The sequence below is a fragment of the Eubalaena glacialis genome, chromosome 8, assembly GCF_028564815.1.
Source record: "Eubalaena glacialis isolate mEubGla1 chromosome 8, mEubGla1.1.hap2.+ XY, whole genome shotgun sequence".
Classification (NCBI taxonomy): domain Eukaryota; kingdom Metazoa; phylum Chordata; class Mammalia; order Artiodactyla; family Balaenidae; genus Eubalaena; species Eubalaena glacialis.
In genome coordinates this window covers 83,987,639-84,010,814 of record NC_083723.1, presented here as the reverse complement: position 1 = coordinate 84,010,814, position 23,176 = coordinate 83,987,639, and the positions used below count along the sequence as shown (strand labels likewise).

The window sequence follows — 23,176 nt, the reverse complement described above, 5'->3', positions numbered from 1 at the left end:
CAGCAGATTTCTAGAAGTTTTTCATCTTGCAAAACTGAAACTCAATACTCAGTTGAACGATCCCCCCATTTCCTCTTCCCCAGACCCCACGACCACCATTCTACTTTCTGTTTCTGAGTGACTAATCACGTAAGCAGACTAATGCAGCACTTTTGTGTGTGTGTGTGTGTGACTGGCTTATTTAACTTACCTTAGCATGATGTCTTCAAGATTCATCCATGTTGTCAAATACTGCAGAATTTCCCCCTTTTTAAAGGCTGAATAGTACTCCATTTGATGTACAAACCACATTTTCTTTATCCATTCATCTTTTGATGGACATTTAGGTTGTTTCCACATCTTGGCTATTATACATAGTGTTGCAATGAACATAGGACGGCTGAAATTTCTTTGAGTACCTACTTTCAGTTCTTTTGGATATATACCCTGACATGGGATTGCTGGATCATATGGTAATTCTATTTTTAATTTTTTGAGGAACCTCCACACTTTTTCCACAGTGGCGGCAGCAATTTACATTTCCACCAACAGTGCACAAGGGTTCCAATTCTCCACATCCTCACCAACACTTTTAATTTTGTTTTTTTGACAATGGTTGTCCTAACTTGTGTGAGGTGATATGTCATTGTGGGTTTGATTCGCATTTTCCTGATAATTAGTGATATCGAGTATCTTTTCGTAAGCTTCTTGGCCAATTGTCTATTTGAGTCTTTTGCCTATTTTTTAATAGGGTTGTTTTTTGTTATTGACTTATAATTTTTTAACATAATCTGGATACTAACCCCTTATCAGATAAACGGTTTGCAAATATTTTCTCACATTGTGTAGGTCGCCTTTTTACTCCCTTGTTTTCTTCGCTGCACCCTGCAGTCTGTCAAGCCACTGCGCAAGTCAGATAGTTGAGCCCGGAAGCCTTCTGGGGGTTGTAGTCCTGAGCGTCAGAGGCGCGTGGAAGGCGGAGGATATTTTCTGAGTGATGATTAGAATCAGATTTCTGCTGGGCGGGGCTGGAATGAACCACTGCCTGGTCCTCATTAGCAGAGAGAGAGAGAATTAACTCCAAGTCCCCTTTTCTGTCCTCACTCTCTCGGACCCAGGTTCTGAGAAGATCCGCTTCCCCACCTTGGCCGCCCACGCAGGCTAGTCCCTCCTCCTCCCTCCGGCTTCCCGCCGCTGGGCGCTCGTGGGTGGGGCTTTCCTGGGGGCGGGGCTCATGCAGGCGGGGCGGGGCGGGGCGTCGGGGCTTCTTCCCTGGCTGGCGCTTCCGAGGCCCGCAGCCATCTAGCGACCTCTTTTCTTGGAACGCGAGGCGCAGGAGGTCCCGTCCATGGACCGATCCGCGGTGGCGAGGGTGGGCGCGGTAGCGAGCGCCAGCGTGTGCGCCGTCGTGGCGGGGGCGGTGCTGGCCCAGTACATTTTCACCTTGAAGAGAAAGACGGGCCGGAAGACCAAGATCATCGAGATGGTGAGTATGGGGGCTCGTCGCTGCGGAGCGCTTAGGGGGCTGCGGGTGGTCCGTCCGGCCTCGCCTTCCCGTGCCGACCGCTGCTGGAATGAGAGGGGCCCACAGGGGAGCCGTTCGCCCGGCGTGCGGCCACCCCGCGGCCAGGTGACCTGGTCTGGACCCTCGACGGCGGCGCTCGGCTTCCCATGGGCTTTGTTATGTCTCCATTTGAAACAAAAAGGCAGCAAAATAGATGATTCGGAAACAAGCTGCCTCTCGCTGCAAAACCCGTTTTTTCGAGAAATAAACGGACGTTTCTGGGCAGATTTCTCCTTCCCTCATCCCGCGTCAAACCGTTGCAACAATCCCATTCTGATGAGGGTTTTTTTTTTTTTGCACCGTGGCTAGGATGAGTTCGATTATGACAAGGTGTAACTTATCGGTGGTTAATTAAAGGAATGCCAGTTAACCCAGCTGGAGTTCAAAATAGTTTATTTTGTATTTGAATGTTATTCCTTCTTGTCTCAAACTGCCGGGATGTGCCTTCGTGTTCATTTTTTCCCCGCAAGCGTCTTACATAACGTTTTAGAAATTTATTTCCAATTTTATTGTAAGACAGTGTTTGAAGAATTCTACTTGAGGTACATTATAAGCAATATTTTCTCCAAAGTTGGGGATGTTTTTAGGTTTTTGTTTTTTAATTAGAGACCACTCGTCAAGACAGTTTTCTCAGTGAGTTGCATTCTAATATACTTCCTGGAGTGAAGAATCCCGTGTATACTCCCGATGAGGTACTACACGCGTGAACTTCTGGGGTCAAGTATTTTTGACAAGTCAGTTGACAGTTTACCGCTGTACTAAATAATATCATTTTAGGCTCATGTTAGAATACTTAGCCCAAGCATATGTTCTAATTGATCAAAGAAACTTTTTGTCCCGTTGTTTGCTATTGGCCCTAGGTTGAATACAGAAATATTTTTCCATAAATAAAAGTAAAAAAAAAAAAATGTTAATTCCCACATATCTCATATGCCAATAGTTTTGTTTATTGGTTGGGTTAAATTAGTCTTAGATTATTATTACATAGTCTTTCTCCATCTCTGTACTCATAGCAGCAAATGTTTTTATCTCAAAAATTTCATTTTGTTTATGTTGCTGTCCTGCATAGAAAACTTTGGTGGCTTTCTTTTGTTCCAAACCAAAAATGTATAATACAAATGTGGGGAAAAAACCCACATTGCCATACCTTCCTGTATGTACTTAGACTGTGGATTAGTCTATCACTTCTCCTCTAAACCAGGTAGAGGTAAAAATCAATGCTTTCACAAAATCTACAATGAAGCCATTATAAGAACAGTTTGCCATCTTTGTGAAAATAATTAAGGCCCATTGTTTGTAGTATAGAAATCAGTCAATCTTTATATATACATAATATGTTATATTAATTCAGGCATAGGGACAAGTAGTCTTGTGGCTACAGCATAATATACAGATGTGTATTTGTTTTTGTTTTTTAATTAATTTATTTATTTTTGGCTGCGTTGGGTCTTCGTTGCTGCGCGCGGGCTTTCTCTAGTTGCAGCGAGCAGGGGCTATTCTTGGTTGTGGTGCGCGGGCTTCTCATTGTGGTAGCTTCTCTTGTTGCGGAGCACGGGCTCTAGGCACGTGGGCTTCAGTAGTTGTGGCACGTGGGCTCAGTAGTTGTGGCTCGCAAGCTCTAGAGCGCAGGCTCAGTAGTTGTGGCGCATGGGCTTAGTTGCTCTGCAGCATGTGGGATCTTCCTGGACCAGGGATCGAACCCCTGTCCCCTGCATTGGTAGGCGGATTCTTAACTACTGCGACACCAGGAAGCCACAGATGTGTATTTGGAAGGAAGAGATGGGGAATGTGGGCAAAGAGGCCAAATTGTAAAGGAGTTTTGTAAAGCCATTCTAAAGGGTTTGCCCTTTATCTTGTAGGCAATAGGGGGCCATGAAAGGTTTTTAAACAGGATAGTTGCATGTTCAAAACTACATTTAATGCAGATCACTTAGACAAGGTAGGGTGAAAGGGGAGAGCCTGGAAAGAAGGAAATAATTTAGGAGGTTGTTGGTAGTATTCATTGTGAAAGATGATTAGGGTCTAGACTAGGAAACGAGCGATCAGAGGATAAACATTTCAGAGGTAAAATCAACAGGACTTAGTGGCACTACAAACTCTGGACTCATACAAACCTAGCTTTGAATCTAGGCTTTCTCATTTATCAAGCTATGTGATCTTGGGCAAGTTATTTAACTCCTCTGAGTCTGTTTCTTCATCTATTAATTGGAAGATAATAATACTACCTACTTCATGGGGTAGTTGTGAAGATTACATGAAATAACACAGTGGACATAATTGCTATCATTTGTGAGCTTATCATTATTTATGATCATTAAATAAAGAGATTAATCACAGGGGTGGGGGGGATTACAAGCTAAATGGTGATACTGGCTACATTATTAGCCAAGATAGAAAGGGGGAAAGAAAGAGGAGGCAGGGACAATGTGGAACAATAAGTTCACTTTGTCCTGTTTAGCCAAGTAGAAATGTCCATAAATTAGTTAAAATAACTAAAGTGCTTAGAAAAGCATTTGTTGCCATATATTGGCCCATAGTAATATATAGTATATACATTACCTGTTATTATTAGCAACAGCAATGGAAAATGTAGTGCTGGAGTTGCGAAGATAAACTGGGACTAGAAGCTACTTTCTCAAGTCTCTAGCCTCTTGGCAGTAATAGTGGAAATGATTATAATTTCTCACCCATAACTTTGCAGCAAGATGAAAAAAGAAACCTTGAGAATACTGACATATAGTGGGTGTTCAGTAAAGAAAACAGAGATCTCAGAGATGGGGTAACAGGACATGTTTCCAAAAGAAGGGGCAGAGGCAGAAGTGTCAGTCTGCACAGATCAAAAATTGACTGAAAGCCTTGTGAGTTGGACAGCCACTAGAGGAACAGTGAAGTGAAGAAGACCAGAAAGTGATTGTTGAGTACAAAAATACTTGTGCCGTCAGTGTATGTTTGGTTTGGTTTTGGTTCTGAATGGTTGGCACGTGACCATGTTGGCAGGCAGAATGGCAGTGAAAAACGAGTGCTTAAAGAAGTGAGAGAGGAGGAAGGGCGTTCCCTGGCGGTCCAGTGGTTAGCACTCGGCGCTTTCACTGCCATGGTCTGGGTTCAATCCCTGGTTGGGGAACTAAGATCTCCCAAGCCCCACAGCTTGGCCAAAAAAAAAAAAAAAGTGAGAGAGGGGGAGAGGGAAAATCAAGCTGAGTTCCAGAGGAGATAGGAAGGTAGGGGATAGAGAACACAGGTGGACAGATGCCTTTTTAAAGGAATAAGGAACATCCCTCTCTCTAAGAGTGAATAGTAGACCCTCGCTATCCATGGGGTATTGGTTCCAGGACCCCCTTGGATACCAAAGTCCAAGGATGCTCAAGGCCCTTTTATAAAATGGTGTAGTATATACTTATAACCTATACACAACCTCCTATATACTTTAAATCATCTCTAGATTATCTCTAATACCTAATACAATGTAAATGGTATGTAAATAGTTGTAAATACAATGTAAGTGCTATGTAAATTGTTGCCAGTAAGCAGCAAATTCAAGTTTTGCTTTTTGGAACTTTCTGGATTTTTTTCCCCCACATATTTTCAGTCCTTTGTTGGTTGAATCGCTGATGTGGAACTGACAGATACGGATGGCCGACTGTACTACTCACTGATTTATAGCATCCACTTATTTCTGCATATTTTAATTTACATTATGTCTTATTTTCAGCCCTGCACTAACTGTCTCTACTTACTTTGTTCTTTACTTCTGTCCAGTTGATTTAATTTCTCCTACTAAATGGCACCTCTTTCCAATTATTATATATCAATTGTTTTCTTTTTTGTTTTTTTTTGTTTTACCAGAATATATTCTGGTTTTACTTTTTACCAGCAGATTACTTATTTTTCTCCAATAGAAAACTAATTCCAAAAAAAGATAAGATGGTTTAATCTTATTCAGTTCTTCTCATATCCTTTATTAAAGGTACAAACTTAGTTATAAGATGAATAAGTACTAGGGTTATAATATACAACATAATGACTATAGCTAACACTGCTGTAGGATATATAGGAAGGCTGCTAAGAGATTAAATCCTAAAAGTTCTCATCACAAACAGAGACTTTTTTTTTTTTTTGGCTTTCTTATTGTATCTATATGAGATGATGGATGCTAAGTAAACTTATTGCGGAAATCATTTCACAATATATGTATATCAAATCATTATGCTGTATACCTTAAACTTATACAGTGACATATGTCAGTTATATCTCTATAAATTTGGGGGTGGGGAATTCTCCCAAAGTAGAAGTATCTAACAAATGAAATAAAATGGAAGCACAAAACCAGAACAAATGTATAGTCTCAACACTATTCTGTAAAGAGCAACAGAGAGGGTGGAAATTATTTCGACAGCAGGAATAGGAGAGATGGAACTGTCACTGGAAGTTCCCAAACCAGTTAAAATTGTCATTTCTAATTTAAACACATCTCAAGTATTTATGGCTTCCTTGTGAACATCAGCAGTTATTCCTTAAATAGCTGGTGCTGTTTTTGAAACTTCAGTGTGTTTCCTTCCTGGAGATAAACTTCTAACAAAAACTTCTTCCTTTCTTCTAAAGATAATATCAAATGTTTTCTGGGTACTATTCTAAGTGGAAAGCCCACTATTGAGTCTATATTTAGATATATTTAGAAAAGGGAGGGGGGAAAACCAAGATTCAAACAGCTGCTTTAGTGGATCAACACTATCACATAGGCTTTTAAAATATTTTTATAACTCAACTTTCATCTAATTTATATCAGTACAGAAATTTATGACCTTTTAGCACCTGTTTTGAGTTCTTGATTTGTTCTGTGAAGCGTATTCCCTGAACTCCTGTGGCATTTCCTGATGATTTCTCGTAATTTAGCAATTTATGTACTCTCTTATATTGTTTACTGTAATGTATATTCTTGAAGAGTCTGGATTGGTGCATAGTTCTTTGTCATCCTTTTTTATTAATTGTACTTGACTAAGAGAAACAGAGACCCCAAATCAGTGGCTTTATTAAACAGTACAGATTTTATTTTTTTAGTGTAACGAGAAGTCCAAAAAATAGGTAGTTGCTGGTGTTAATTAGAGGGTACAAGGATATGAAGAGGTCTTTGCAATGTCCTTGGCTTTTCTCATGGTCACAAGATGGCTGTTGTAGTCCTGGCCAACATTTCCATCTTCCAGGCAGCAGAAAGGAGGAAGCAGGGAAGAGAATACTTATTTAATAAGCAAACTTTCTTCTTGCATGTCATTGGAGGAAACAGTGTCATATGGTCATCCTAACTGTAAGTGAAGCTGAGGAATTTTTTTTTTTTTTGATTGAGCAACTTGCCACCCTCTGACAAAATTGAGATTCTATTAGTAAGAAGAAGAGGAGGGTGTGTATTAGGTAATTACCAGTCTACCATGCCACACCACAGTGCCTGTTCTTTTTTCATATCATTGACTATTCAGTAAATATTCAATATTTAATCAAATGAAAACACCTGTATATAATATAATATTACCAGTGGTCAGTAGGCTGGTAGAAAAATAGAGCATTCCAACTATTCCAAGTATTTGGTAATACAGCAGTAGAGAATACAAATTCTGAATAGCTTTGATCTTCTGTCCACCCCAAGAGTAAAGATTTGTTCATTCACACCTGAAATATCTAGATCTTAAATAGCTCCTGCACATGGCCACTGCCTTCATACATGCTAATGAGATTTAGAAGCTAATCTCCCAAATGTGTCACAACTAGCTTAAAAGCTAAAGTCCTAACAGTACTTCTAGAATGAATGAATATAAATGTCTTGAGAGAGAGATCAACAGAAGGCTTTGTGGAGTTCAAAGGAACAGGAGATGACATTGGGTAATGTTTGATGGATGTGGTGGTATTTGAGGGGTAGCAATCATGATTAGTCCAATTTGAATAAAATATATTGTCAAATAAGGAAAATACATTAAAATCTTAACTTTGGCAAAGAAAATATCCAAGGTCATCTTGAATCTCCAAATTTGGAAGTAGGGAAATGTTTGTACCAGGCATATGACTTTATCTTTTCAAAACACATTTGTCATGTTTCCTGTGTGTTATCCTCATGCAGCAAGTTAACCACATTTTCAACTTCAGTGAAAAGTGTGATCTCTTATCTAGTGAGCCATTTTTATATTAGCTAGAATAGTTCCTGAAAAAGTTTTAGCTTTACAAATTTTTTTTTTTTTGCTTATTCCTTTTGTTGTGAATTCATTTACATGACAGATAGAGCCACCCTTAAACCAGATACTAATATTTTTAATTTATTCAAGAATTTTGTTTTCTGGCTAAAAGCTGTCATATCCTTAGATCCTTTTACTTTCTTCATTTAACAAGCTACCACCCCAACCCATCCCCCGCCCCCCCCAGCCCCTGTGATTCTGAGGCTTGCAAAAGTTTGAGAACCATTGAAGTAAAAAATTCAAGTTCTTACCTTCAGCAAAATTACAAATTTTACAAGTCACAAGACTTCCAAGTCTTGTGCTCACAAATAGTGAAAATTGGGGCTGCCAGAAATTACTGTGTGAACAAGAGAAAGCAGAGTGATGAGGATGTAGAAAAATGGTCACTTTCATTTACTCTGGAGGTGGTATACATTGGTTAAATAAACAATAGTGCATGGTTAAATTATGGTGCATTTGTATAATAAAATATTGTGCAGCTTTGGAAACAAAAAAGTAAATCTGCATGAGTTAACATTTTAAAAAGCTCAAACGAGTTGGCCAAGAGGCACATGAAAAGCTGCTCAACATCACTAATTATTAGAGAAATGCAGATCAAAACTACAATGAGGTATCACCTCGCACCAGTTAGAATGGGCATCATCAGAAAATCTACAAACAACAAATGCTGGAGAGGGTGTGGAGAAAAGGGAACCCTCTTGTGCTGTTGGTAGGAATGTAAATTGATACAGCCACTATGAAGAACAGTATGGATTCCTTAAAAAACTAAAAATAGAATTACCATATGACCCAGCAATCCCACTACTGGGCATATACCCAGAGAAAACCATAATTCAAAAAGACACATGCACCCCAATGTTCATTGCAGCACTATTTACAATAGCCAGGTCACGGAAGCAACCTAAATGCCCATAGACAGACGAATGGATAAAGAAGATGTGGTACATATATACAGTGGAATATTACTCAGCCATAAAAAGGAACGAAATTGGGTCATTTGTAGAGACATGGATGGACCTAGATACTGTCATACAGAGTGAAGGAAGTCAGAAAGCAAAAAACAAATATCGTATATTAATGCATATATGTGGAATCTAGAAAAATGGTACAGATGAACTAGTTTGCAGGGCAGAAATAGAGACACAGATGTAGAGAACAAACGTATGGACACGAAGGGGGGAAAGCGGCGGGGGGGTGGTGGTGGTGGTGTGATGAATTGGGCGATTGGGATTGACATGTATACGCTGATGTGTATAAAATGGATGACTAATAAGAACCTGCTGTATAAAAAATAAATTAAAATTTAAAAAAAAAAAAGCTCAAATGAGGGGGAAAATAGCAAGTTGGAGGACAGTTGTGGTTCCAAAAGAGATACACATGTATATGCTTGTTATTGGAAATTCTTGAAAAACTATATTAGAAGCTGTTTATAGTTGTTGCTGGTGAGAGTCAAACTTGGGAGGATGAGACTGTGGAGGAAGCCTTCAGCTTTTTCATTCTTTAACGTTTCATACTGTTTGAAAGAACATGAGCATGTATTTTATATATTTTTAAAAACTGGTTAATTAAACGCAATAACATTATAAAAAGTGTGTTGGGACCACATTGTAGAAGCATCTTTATTATCAGGTGTTTGTAATTAATTTGCTAAAGAGCCTTTGAGTTTGTTTTTCTAAAATAAATAAGATCTGGAATGCGTTTTAGTATGAATAACCTGGTACCTGAGGTACACTGAATTAGCATTACTAGGATCAGGAGGAGAGAAGTATAGGGGAGGAAAAAATAATTTTCCCTCCACCTTTCTAAATTCTCCACTGGGGACCCCATAACAAAACAAACTAACAAGAGAAAAACAAACAGAAGTTCATTAACATGTACACATGGGCGATACCAGGGGAAAATGAGTAACTCCTGGATGGCTTAGAATTATACCATCTAAAGCTAAAGACAAAAGAACGGTGTGGGAGCCTGTTAAGAGTTGCAGCAGAAGAAGGGTATGGCAAGACTGACCTAGGGTTGATACACAAATTTAAGTGCATTCTCCGTTAATATGTTTCTTGTGCTTTACTCATCTTCTCTTCCTGGTACAAAGGAAGACACACAAATGGAGATGTCCTTCATAAATGTAAATTTCCATTACAAAAAGGTAATTTCTACTGTGTTTTCAGAGCTTCTCCTGTGTCTGCTGTTTCTTTGAAATAATCATCTAAAAATAATCTTTATGCCAAAGAGGTACACCTTGGGGTGGCAAACCTGCCACTCTGGACGAGCAGGAATTAAAATAAGCCTGGAGTAAAGAGAATGACTATGCTCTCTAGACTGCTGTGGGAGCAGTTGAGAGAGGAGGACAGAAAGAGGATTGCAGAGGTAAAATCTACAGGATTTGAAAGGGAGCAGAATTTGTAACCCCAAAATATGCCTCTGTGGCATTAGGGATTATTTTAGGCTGATTATTTTTTTAAAAAAACAGCTGACACAAGAGAAACTCTGAAAAGCAAGCAGAAGTTACCCTTTGATAAGAACAGTTTACACTTATAAGGGAAATCTCCATTTGTAGGGGTGTCTACCTCTCTCTGTCAGAAAGAGGGCAACAACTGAACCTATAGAAACTCTTAAAGGTCTTAACTCTGCATGACAACCATACCCTTATTTACTGAGCTTTGCCTGAAAACCTGGCTTTCCCCTGCCCAGCATCTTTTGTCTTTAGCTAGAGATGGTATTTAAGGCGATGGCTTGGGCCATTTTGAGAGTTAACTCAGTTTTCCTGGATATCGCTCATGTATACAGGAAGTATACTGTATATGTTATTCAACTTGTTTTTCTCAATCTGTCTTTTATTACAGGGGAGTCTCAGCCAGGAACCTAGAAGGATAGAGGGAAAATCACTTTCCCTCCCCCACAGATCTTATAATTTTGCCAAGCGTTTTGGGTTATCCTTAATTTTTCACAGCAGTTTGAATGTTCCCTATAATTTATGTTAAATCATTTCCATATATTCCTCTTTTACTTGTTTTTAAAATAATTATTAAATTAATAATAATATTTAATAATATATTAATATTAATAATTATTATTAAATTAATAAGCATACAGAGGGACTTCCCTGGTGGTGCAGTGGTTAAGAATCCAACTGCCAATTCAGGGGACACGGGTTCGAGCCCTGGTCCGGGAAGATCCCACATGCCGTGGAGCAGCTAACCCCGTGTGCCACAACTACTGATCCTGCGCTCTAGAGCCCTCAAGCCACAACTCCTGAGCCCGCGTGCCGCAACTCCTGAAGCCTGCGTGCCTAGAGCCCGTGCTCTGCCACAAGGGAAGCCACTGCAAGGAGAAGCCCGCACACCGCAACGAAGAGTAGCCCCCGCTCGCCGCAACTAGAGAAAGCCCGCGTGCAGTAACGAAGACCCAACGCAGCCAAAAATAAATAAATAAATAAATTTATTAAAAAAAAAAAAATACAGAGAATCTGAAATCCTATTTTAATCTTTATTCTTCTTTTAATTATAGGTTGTAATTTATATCGTCATGTAATAACTTATTTGAAATCTAATGTCATGAACCTTACCTGATAGGTTTTCCCCCTTTAAAAAAACAGCAATCAGGGAAATTATACAATCCTGTTTTTCTGTCAGCAGGTGGCAGACTTCTCCCTCTGCTATGGCACGGTGCTACATTTCTAAACTATTTACCTTCCTTATTAATGCACTTTTATGTTTACTATCTATTTCTTAAACCTGAAGGGGAGCAGAATATGCCACCCCAAAATGTGCCATTTTGGCCTGTGGATTATTTGGCGATGAAGGCAGTAAGACTCAGCAGAGTCAGGAAAGACTTTTTACCTCCTCCTTAACTGCCTAAAAATTTAGAAAGGGGTCCTGTACCAGGAAGAGAGCTATTACCAGAGATCACATTTTTCATCTGAGAGACTTATCTGCATAGCAGGACAAATGTTTGTTTACCAAACGTTTGCTCTTCCCCTCTTCCTGTGAATTGCCTTCCTCCCCTTTAAAGCCCCGGACTCCTACCTCTTTCTCCTTAGCTCAGTATGGTATATAAGCCTCACTCAATTGCCTGGCTGTCTTTTTTTTTTTTTAAAGGAACTCTATTTATTTATTTATTTATTTATTTATTTTTGGCTGTGTTGGGTCTTCGTTTCTGTGCAAGGGCTTTCTCTAGTTGCGGCAAGCGGGGGCCACTCTTCATCGCGGTGCGCGGGCCTCTCACTATCGCGGCCTCTCTTGTTGCGGAGCACAGGCTCCAGACGCGCAGGCCTGGAGTAATTGTGGCTCACGGGCCTAGTTGCTCTGCGGCATGTGGGATCTTCCCAGACCAGGGCTCGAACCCGTGTCCCCTGCATTGGCAGGCAGATTCTCAACCACTGCGCCACCAGGGAAGGCCCTTCCTGGCTGTCTTTGGGTCTCATATCTTCGTGGGAGCTCTTGTAGGTACAAAAAATTTTTTTTCTGTTAATCTGTCTTTTTAGTACGGGGGATCTCAGGCAAGAATCTAGAAGGATAGAGAGAAAATTTTTTTCCTCTCCTAAAAACCATTAACCTATGAAATTTAAACCAAGTATGACAGTATTCTGCCATTATAGATGTAAATGCCATATGTCTACTTTTTTCAACATATGTTCTTCATTTTCAAGGTGCTAATAGATTACAAAGTTGTTTAGCAATTGATTGGAGGGTGGCTTAATTTGTTTGGCAAGTTCCTGCTTATAATTAGGTGGAAGTAGACGGTCAGAGGTTTAACATGATGTGGGTTCCTGCAACATCCTTCCTGCCTCTGTTGTATCTCCTCTGAAGCCTTGTCGTGGCACAGCCCTCTCATTTACCTTACCTCAAATGTCCCACTCAGAGTCTGGGTTCCAAATACACCATCAAAAAAATCATCATGTTATTATACAGTCTTCCCCCATGAACAGTTTGTCAGTTTATCTTGATTTCTCTGTCAGTCACACCATTAGCGTTCTAGCGTTCTCATTCTCTAAGGGAATGAGACACTCGATGGATTTTGATAGAGGGAGATAGGAAAAGTTTGAGAACCTAACCTAGCTTTAAAGCATAGTGAAATGTTACAAAAAAGAAACCCACTGAAGTTCACTAAGATAACGGGGCTACACTGCATAGAACTAGAAAACAATTAGAAACCGATTTGCATTTGGGTTAATTTGGCACTGCCTTGTTATCTTGTAACCAGGGAAAAGGAACTAAAACTTTGAGTTATCTACTTATGTCCAAGTGTGCCCTGCATGTTTACCTAATTTAATCCTTAAAACACAGTACAGCTGGTAATTATTGTAATTTTCTATCAATTTGCTTAGGAACTTAGCTAATAAATAGCAGAGCCAGCATTCACTCGGATTATAGATAGCTCTTTCTGAAGCTCTTGAGTAAAGCATGCTTCCAGTTGGGAATGAGAATTACTTCTTTAGTAAGGTGTTGTTGTGTTGCTGATCTTTAAAAATTTTGTCTTTCTAAGCTAATTAAATACTTTATTCTATTTTGTCTTTTGTACACAACTGTGTACCATGCATGATATTGTCACGTGTTCCTAGTTTTGGCAGGAGAAGGAACTCTATCTACTGATCCATAATTATTGTTCTGTTTTTCTCTGCATAATATAAATATTGTGGTTTATCTAGTAAAGATACACAGTATTTTCTTTCTTTAACAAGTTATGTTAATCTGTGATCTGACCACTAGACAATCTTGTAAGGGAATGGGGTCATGTAATAGATGTTTGAGTTTAGTATTTGGTAAATCCTTGGTTCAGATCTCAGCACTGCCACATTCTAATGGTTTAGCCCTGGACAGATTTCACTTTGGTAAGCCTTAGTTTCCAGTTCTCTAGAGTGGAGAAGATTCACCTAAAAACTCTCCTGCCCCCTGTTTCCTTCAGGGTATTATATTAGAATATGTTCTGTTTTTGTGTTGTTATTTTTCATTTCACTTGTTTTAAATAATTACACTTTGGGAGAATTCCAACAGTATACTATTCTAGTATCCACCTGGGTTATTAAGATTAAAAAAGAAATTATATAATGCAGTGTATATAATAAACAAAGCTATTCTTTTCCCAACTTTATTTTAGACATGATGTTCTCATATAGTATATTATTCATATTAAGTAATGCATTTAAAAATGATCTCTAAACAGTATTCCATTTGAGCCCTCAGATTTGGAGATAAAAACTGAATGACTAGTTTTATCATATATCTTTCTTAAAGTTAAAAAGGTTGGGAATGAGAAATGTCCAGCATTATGCCAAATTCTGAGCAACAGTTTTTAACCTGAGTACCTAGCACTCTAGAAAACAGTACCTAGCCCAATCCCTGCATGCCTGCTGCCACAATTGTAGATGGTTCAGCTGACCTGGGTAGCACACTTGGAGGCTTGGCATATATCATTTACAATTACTGAGATTTAATTTCACTACAATTGTATGAGAAACATGAGTTATTATAAAGGATAAAGCTGTATCTGTTTGACTCACTTTTGAGTCCCCTCTAGTATACTTACAACAAGCACAGATCATGTGATTCATTATATATTTCAAAATTAACTCATGGGGTCCACAGGTGTGGATTTCCAATCATTTGATTCAGCTTTAGGGGAGTTTTGATGATTAAGGACTCATGAGTACCTGAATTAAGATCCAGCTTTTTACAAGGAATTTCTCCATTTTTAATTATTTACCTATATTAAACTTAATTTTCCCTTTGATTCTTTCTCTTTTTATTTCTGGTATAGTATATGCTGATATAAAATTAGAAAATCTAGATAAGCAAAAAAAAGTAATCTGCAATTTTCACCACCTAAAAAACCCCATATTTTAGTAAATGTACTCCTTTCTCCTTCTGTACATATAACTATTAAGTATCATTTTTCCCAAAATGAGACCATACTATAACATTGTTTTTAACTTGTTAAAACAATGTTTAACTTGTTAATTTATTTCTTAATGATAAACTTATACTTATTTTAATGACTATATTGTCTTTGGTATTATATCATATACGGATATCATTAATTATTTAGCAAGTTCTTCATTGGTGAACATTTAGATTGTTTCTCACTTTCCGCTATGATAAATAATGGATCAGTGAACATTCTTGTAGCATCTGTGCGTGTCCATGATTGTTTAAATGGAATTGCTTGATCAAAGCCTTTTGAATGTGCTGCCAGGGGTTACCCTCTGAAAAGGTTGTACCAATTTATATTTTCACCAACAGTATATTTAAGTACCTAGCTCCGTGTTTTCCTGGGAGTAGATATCTTTTTTTTTTCCTGATCTTTGCCAAATGATAGCTTTTTTAAAAAGTATTAATATTTCTATTACTTTTGAAGTTGAACTTTTTAAAAAATTGGCCACTTATTTTCTTCTTTTCTGAACCATCTGAGTTCTTTTTCTTGATTTGCAAGGGCTTTTATAAAATGACTTTCAGCCATGAGAGTATGTTAGAAATATATTTTTCCAAGTTTTTATGTTTCACTTCCATTTTTGAGTAGTCTAAATTGACCTTCCTTTTCAAACCTTTAAATGGCTTTGTTAAGCCAATATACTAATTCTTTAGAATGTTTTACTAACCTTGATTGCACATGACTCCTCATTTACACATTATGACTTCATTCGATAGCCAGAGTAGGAGGAGAATATAGCATTAAATAGTTTGTATAACTTAGTCACTAGTTTACCCTCCCAGCGATAGAATGAGGAAGGCTAACTACAGAAAAAAATAGTAAGGCATTATGATTTTGTCCCAACAGATAATTTTCATTTTACCTTCATAAATATTACTTAATATATGCCATGTCCATTTCTTCTAAAGATGTAGTAGCATTATACACACTTTCACTTTCTTTTATTTTGGGACATGTAACTTTTAAAAAATAATCTTTGTTTTCTTCTAGGTATAAGATATTATTCATTATAGAAAATTTAGAAAATACCAGAGAGTATGAAGAAGAAAATACAATCACCTGTGATCCTATCATTGCTCTTTGATAACTATTACTTGATCTTTGGAATATATTTGATTCAGTCATGTCAGATGATTATTATACTATTGAATTTAGTTTGTTACTGGGTTGTTTTTTTTTTTTTTTCTGCTTTATAACAAAGTGAATCAGCTATACATATACATATATCCCCATATCTCCTCCCTCTTGCATCTCCCTCCCACCCTCCCTATCCCACCCTGTCACTGGTTTATTATTTAAAACTTTTGTTATGTGTATTCATAAGTGAAATTAGGTATCTTTTCTCTTTTTGTCTCTTTTTGAGAGACATTTGTTTCAGGGTTTTATACTAGTTAGTTCATAAATGGAATTGGGTAGTTAACTTCTTTTTGTGTGTTATAGTTTATCTAGCATGGGAGCTATCTGTTAAAGTGTGAAAGAGCTCACAAGTATAAAACCTGATCACAAAGCTTTTTGAAGGCCATTTTCTAATAAACTTATTTTTATAAGTTCTGTTCTAATGAGCACACATTCCATTGTTGGTTTGGGTTTGGTTTGGTTTGGTTTATTGAAGTATAGTTGATTTACAATGTTGTGTTAGTTTCTGGTGTACAGCAAAGTGATTCAGATATATTTATTTATGGATAAATAAATAGATAAAGATATTCTTTTTCAGATTCTTTTCCATTATAGTTTATTACAAGATATTGAATATAGTTCCCTGTGCTATACAGTAGGACCTTGTTTATTTTATATATAGTAATTTGTCTGCTGATCCCAAACTTCTAATTTATCCCTCCCCCCCAGCCCTTTCCCCTTTGATAACCATAAATTTGGTTTCTGTGTCACACATTCCATTATTGAATGTACTATGTGTTATCAAAACTTTTCTAAGATTAAATTAATTACTTTGGTTTACTATGTTGAGTTTATTAATCAGAGAGGTTTTGAAAGGGTTATATTTTGTGTTTTCTTCTACTTACATACTTTAAAAACTCAAGTTATCAACTGCTGATATCATCCATATAATTTCAAATAATTCTTTGCTACAAGTTATTAGTTTATGAACTTGAATCTCAGTAATTTTCTTCATTGTTTTCTTGCCTTATTACTTTTTAAATGAGTTTATTTAGCACAGCAAGAAGAAGGGATAGTAAGTTGTCTTTGTACTCTCCTTTTAGAGGTACTGGATATAATACATCAATAATAAAAGCCATTAATAACATAACTTTTTTACCATTTTTATTATAACCCATATCAAAATAGCAATCCTAAACAATACTGTTTCTTTTCAACATATAGAATGCCAACTTTGTGATGTGGAAGGAGTCCAAAATTAAAACAAAAGTTTTTCTTCTTGTTGCATTTCAGGCACAGAAATCCAGATATAATAAAATAGGAACAATAATCTCAGTGCTAAGCATCTTGAAAGATTAGAACATAGTACATTTGAGAGTTAGGAAAGACTTCCTTCATTTATGGTACTGTCTTACATCAGATTTTCTTGAACTTGACCTACTTATTGCAACACAAATGTCATTTCCTCTAAAGGAGTTTACAGAATTTATTACTTTTTAAATAAGAAAGTAAAAAGATATAGACTGTGTCCAAGAACTTCATTTGAGTTTCTGAAAATTAAGTCACTCAATCCTAGATTTTTGCGTAGTTTTTTTTTTAATGTGTACATATCAACAAAGATGTATTTTTTTTAATATATACATTTATTTATTTTATTTATTTATTTTTGGCTGCATTGGGTCTTCGGGCAAGCAGGGGCTACTCTTCATTGCAGTGCCCACAGGCCTCCCACTGCTGTGGCCTCTCTCATTGCGGAGCTCCGGCTCTAGAGCACAGGCTCAGCGTTGTGGCATGTGGGCTTAGTTGCTCCAAGGCATGTGGGATCCTCCCAGACCAGGGCTCGAACCTGTGTCCCCTGCATTGGCAGGCAGATTCCTAACCACTGCACCACCAGGGAAGCCCTGCATAGAGTTTTTAAGAAATGTATTGAGATTAGAACCATAGGTTTTCCTCAGTTTATATATATATGTGTGTAAATTCATAAATGCAGCAATCAACTTTGCTAACAGTCACCTAATAGGATAAGTCTTTGGAATTATTTTAAATGAGCGAAAAACTTATGAGAAAATCTTTACTTGCTGTTCATTTCCCCAACATATAATAATTCATTGTTTTCATCTCTGTTTTTGCTCCTTAAACATTTTAAACCATATTCATATAAACATTTATATCACCTTATTTCAATTTTATTTTGAACAGTCACATTTTTAAAGTTAGTTGACTGTTGTCTTTTTCCGAGGAGTTTTGAGAGAAGTCAAATGCCTAGACAGGTGTTTTGCATGTTTAAAAAAATGGTCTTTCTATTTACATCATGCAACAATTAGCAGGAACAAGTTTGGCAAGAGTCCTTACAGAGAGTATTACATCTCACCTCCTACTGAATTGTCTTCCTTATATGACTTTATTGTTTGGTTTGGAATAACTTCCTAGGGTGTCAAGCAAGTTCAGAATGAAGTTTAAAACTACATTCCACAGAGAAATGGTAATTGGATTATGGTAAATTAACTCTGAGTTAGTGGTTAAGTCATAGATTGGATTATTGAGAAATAACTACAATACCACAGGTTTTATGTGGGATTATGAAATGATTTTTTTCATATATAACTATTAATTAATATAATACCTTTATTCCCTTTACTCCCTGCCCAAAGATTAAAGGCAAAATCAATTAATAAGTTATTAAGATTTAACCTGATAGATTTTCTGTGTACTTTTTTGTTTTTTCATTATTTCAAAATTTTGAGAAACTTTTTTGATGGCAAAATATGAAGTGATCATTTTTAGCTTTTCAAGTTAATTGAAAATTGACGGTATCTAAAAGTTGTAACAAGTTACTCTGAAGTACAAATGAATATCCCTTTCTCTGTTGATAAAGACGGCCAGTTTCAGTGTTATAAGGGGAGAAAAATCTGCCAGATATTTGAGTCCTGTATGATTCTTTGCTCTTGGCATATCAATTTCATGTTTAGAGTTTGCATCAGGAGTGATATGAGTAATTTTTGTTTCTATGACAGTGAATAAAGAAACTCCAAGGCAACAAGGCCCAGTCATTGTGTCCAGAGGTGAAAGTCTACTGTGCTGCTAAAGAGACTTCCTTTATGACTTCTTTTATTCCTGGATCCTTTATGTGTCCTCTCAAAAAAAAAAAAGAGGATCCTAGAGCTATTTGAAACAAAATTCATTTTCTTTCATTCAGTACTTTGCTTGTGTCCTTGTTCCTTTTCTGTGGCACAGTTTCAAAACATTACTCTTATCATACACCTTTAGCCCTCTCATGTAAGTGTTATGTTTATAATATTGCCTAGAAACAGTGGTGATAAAGTAAGAAACAAAGTCTTCCAGCTCATGTATGTTAAGTAACAAGTGACTTCTCCCAGACGTTAGATTCCTTACCTATAATGAAGGGGGAAGTATTATCTTTCTCTTAAGGTTTTACTGATTAAATTACACAGGCATACCTCGTTTTATTGCACTTTGCAGATATTGCATTTTTTTACAAATTGAAGGTTTGTGGCAAACATGCATCAAGCAAGTCTATCGGGACCATTTTTCCTACAGCATTTGCTCACTTCATGTCTCTGTGTCACATTTTGGTAATTCCCACAATATTTCAAACTTTTTCATTGCTATCATATTTGTTATGATGGTCTGTAATCAGTGTTCTTTGATGTTACTATTGCCAAAAGATTTTGACTTGCTGGAGGCTCAGGTGATCATTAGCACTTTTTAGCAATACATTATTTTTAAATTAAGGTATGCATTTTTTTTAGACATAGAGGGACACCCCGCCAGACACACAATCCCACCCCCACCACGTATACCCACCTACTAGATGGAATTGAAAGACCGAAGAAGTCCCCTATATGTGGTCAGGAAACAATGCTCATATTTCCTCTCTTCTCCACTCTCCTTAGAGTAGCTGGACAGAACACTATCAAAGCCAAAGTCATCTATCCCTTAGAGACCAAAACACCCCTCTTGATAAGAAACTAGCCATCTTGATTTTCATGCTGTAAAGTATTTTGTTTTGTTTTAGGGTAAACTGGCTGAATTCCTTGCTTCTGTCTCTACTTTAGAAATATTGTTTAAAATAATCCATCCGTATGATGTTGACTGGTTCTGATTTTTTTTTTTTTAACTTTCTTTTCCGATTATGGACATGATCGGTTCTGCTACTATATCATTTTTAACAAGCCATTTTTTCCCTAAGGAATTCATTTATTTTATGAAGCTCAGAAAATAAAAATGGCCCCTTAATCCCATTACTGATACTGTCTTATGTATTCTACTTTAGACTTTCCTGTGCTTATATAAAAGATTTCTTCCCCAAAATTGGACTCTTGCTATAGATACTCTCATAACTCTTTTCACTCAATAGTAGATCATGTATGTCTCAGTATATATGTAAATATTGATCTCACAGAGCAGTACTGTATAGTGATTTACAGGCATGGATTCTGAAGTCAAGAGACCTGAATTTGAATCCATTTCTGCCATTTGCCAGCTACAAGCCTTAATTTATTCACCTTTAAAATGAGGATAATAATAGCACATACCTTCTAGGGTTATGAATATGAGATGAGATGAGATGAGGTATGTCAAGTGCTTAAAAGTATCTGGCACACAGTAAACATACAATAAATTTTAGCTATTTATAATAATCATGTTTGAGAACTGTATAATTTTTTATGTGTTTACCCCAATTTATTCACCTCTCCAGTATTAATAAACATTTAGATACTGGGCATTTAGGCTGTTTACAGTTTCCCAGTATTATAAAGCAACCCTGCAATATACACCCTTGCAACTAAGTCTTTGTGTACTGTCTTATTTCCTTAGGACATAAAATTGGTGTGTCAAAGGGAATGTATATTTCTAAAGCTTTTAATAGTATTTCTAAATACCCCTCCAGAAAGGTTATGGAACTCTAACTCCAGCATTCTTTGTTGTTTTTGTTGAAGATGATTTATCTGGAGTCATGTTTCAAAGAGATATCTTTAAAATTCTTATCATTACTAACCATATTAATATATTAAAGGACAGTTAAGTCGTCACATTCATACATAATACAGAGGTGTTTTCAAAATAGATCACCTGCTTGCCCTTGAGCCTCCATTACTAGAATATAAAAGATTTTCCTCTAAGAGAAATGTTATGTTGTCAATCTTCTCATCTTATTAAAATAAGATAGCAATGCCAAATTTTTAACATTTGGTAGGATACCAAGTTTGGATAATTTGTTAGTGGCCTTTTTTAAAAGCTATTTTAAAATTTTTTGTGTTGTTTGTAATAGAGAATGACACTTCACAAAGTTTGATTACTGAAATGTTTTGTGGGTTTGATTTCTCTTGAGCGTAGAAGAGAGAAGGCTGATACAAAAATTTATTTACGTAAGTGTAGCATAGCCATGTTTCTAATGATAAAGCTTCCCAGAGCCCGTAGCATAACTTATGTATCAGGCCCTGCCACATGGTATTAGCATATTTATTCCTACTACTCAGGTTGAAAACAAGACTGATTTTTGTTTAAAGGTTAAAAATATTTTTCTTCACAACAGTTTGCTTTCATTTCCAGCAGGAAGGGAACTTTTTTCAATTTTTTTAACCATAAAAATTAGTTTTCATCGTGTTCAGATTTTTTAGTAGATCTATGCATGGTCTTGTTGAAATTTACAGTGTAGGAAAATATGAAGAAAAACATAAAAGTCACTTTAAATCCCACTGCCCTGCAATAAAGACTGTTAACATCTAACTGACCACACTTTTATGCATCATGTTTTTTTCACATGTCTTAAATGAACAAATCTTTTTAAAACTGTAAAACATACATAACAAAGTTTACCGCTTTAACTATTTTTGAGTGTACAGTTCGATGGCATTAAGTACATTGACATCGTTGTGAAACCACCACCACCATCCATCTCCAGAACTCTTTTTATCTTCCAGACTGAAACTGTACCCGTTGAGCAATAGCTCCCCGCTCTCCCCTCCTCCAGCCCCTGGCAACCACGACCTACTCTTTTTCACTTTGTATTGAAATATTATATTCATACAGAAAAGTACACATACTACAAGTACACTGACAGCCAAAAAACACATGAGGAACAGAGTGTTTCTAAGTGTTACTGTTGAGGTTCCTTTTTTCTTTGCAGAGCAAGTTGGCAGTGCTCTAATAGTACAGATTTACCTTCTCTTAACTGCCACATTATTTTATTTGATCATGTTCTGTAGACTGACTGGTGACTAACTCAGAGCTAGCAAGCCTGTCACCCAGAGCATAATAAAGCACTGTGTAGTGATGCGTCACAAGACTGTTTTTGCATAGAGCTTATTAGCCAAGGCTTTTGGAACCGCCCTCAGCTGCACCTTGTGCTATATTAGTACTCCTCAGACAGGAAGAATTTTCTTTTGCTGCGGTAGCTTGTCCGGTTACCTTCAGGGTAAGTGTGTACAGTTCGTGTAAAAATGAGTTTCTCTTGTTTAACTTTATCTGATTCTTATTTGATTCTGTATCTTATTGAAATTTTAGGCATTTAAACATCCAAATTAAGGAAATAAAAACAGAATGATCCTGTATAATGTAAAACTTTTTTATAGTTTGCAAAGATATGAATATGTAAAACTTTGCAGTGTCTTGAGTCTCAGAAATTATAATTTGTAGGATCTAATTTTAAGAGCTTATTGTTTAAAAAAAAAGAGCTTATTGTTTCATACATAGATGTTAAGGAAAAGCAAAGTACCCTCAGAAATCTCTTTTCAAGGGGAAAAAAGATCCAATTTTGTTGTTCATTAGTTGTTGTGTGATTCACTTTTGCTGATAGCCACATGCTTTGTGTACCTAGGATTAGGAACTATTATGGCTAGTAATAAAGATAATTAATTTTTATTTTGTGCCCATAAGCCTTATCCAGTATATTTTGGAATGGGTTTATACTGGTATGTTTTATAAATTAATAAAAGCTGGATTACTGTCTGTAAGGATTATAACACATTGTATATTGAAAATTAAGATTCAAACGTATATATCACCATAATAGCCTAGAACATTTTCGTTAACTTAGATTTAAATACTTGAATTTACCTTATTTTTTATAGTTAGCTAATGCAGCAGACCATTTCTTAAAGTAGTTTACTTGGTTTTTATTGGCAGCCTATATCCAAGCCCTGCATCTCTGGATACTGCTTACTACCTATGCTGTTGTTCTAGGACATATTCAAGGACAGAGGAACTCAGAGTACTCTAAGGGTAATCAGTATATATTATCTACTTTCTATGTGCCTTGGTTTACTCATCTTGAAAAACGCTATTAGTTATTAGGTTAGTGGAGGTGGGGAGGATAGATGAATAAATTCTAAGCTTTGAAATTGTGTAT

At 36.7% G+C, this 23,176-nt stretch overlaps 1 protein-coding gene across 3 annotated transcripts in view; it reads left to right on the top strand.

Annotated features, from left to right (window-relative positions):
- Positions 1-1,248: 1,248 nt before the first annotated feature.
- Positions 1,249-23,176, top strand: part of NT5C3A (5'-nucleotidase, cytosolic IIIA) — a 40,753-nt gene continuing 18,825 nt past the window's right edge. Inside the window, exons 1-2 of one of the 3 annotated variants that reach the window (XM_061198662.1) lie at positions 1,380-1,465; positions 22,954-23,049. Coding sequence is in view for 1 of the 3 variants with exons in the window: in XM_061198661.1 (XP_061054644.1) it covers positions 1,328-1,465 (138 nt within the window). In the remaining 2 variants the exon portion in view is untranslated. Of the gene's footprint in view, positions 1,466-22,953; positions 23,050-23,176 lie in introns of all 3 variants that reach the window. The other 2 variants (XM_061198661.1, XM_061198663.1) reach the window with 2 other exon arrangements.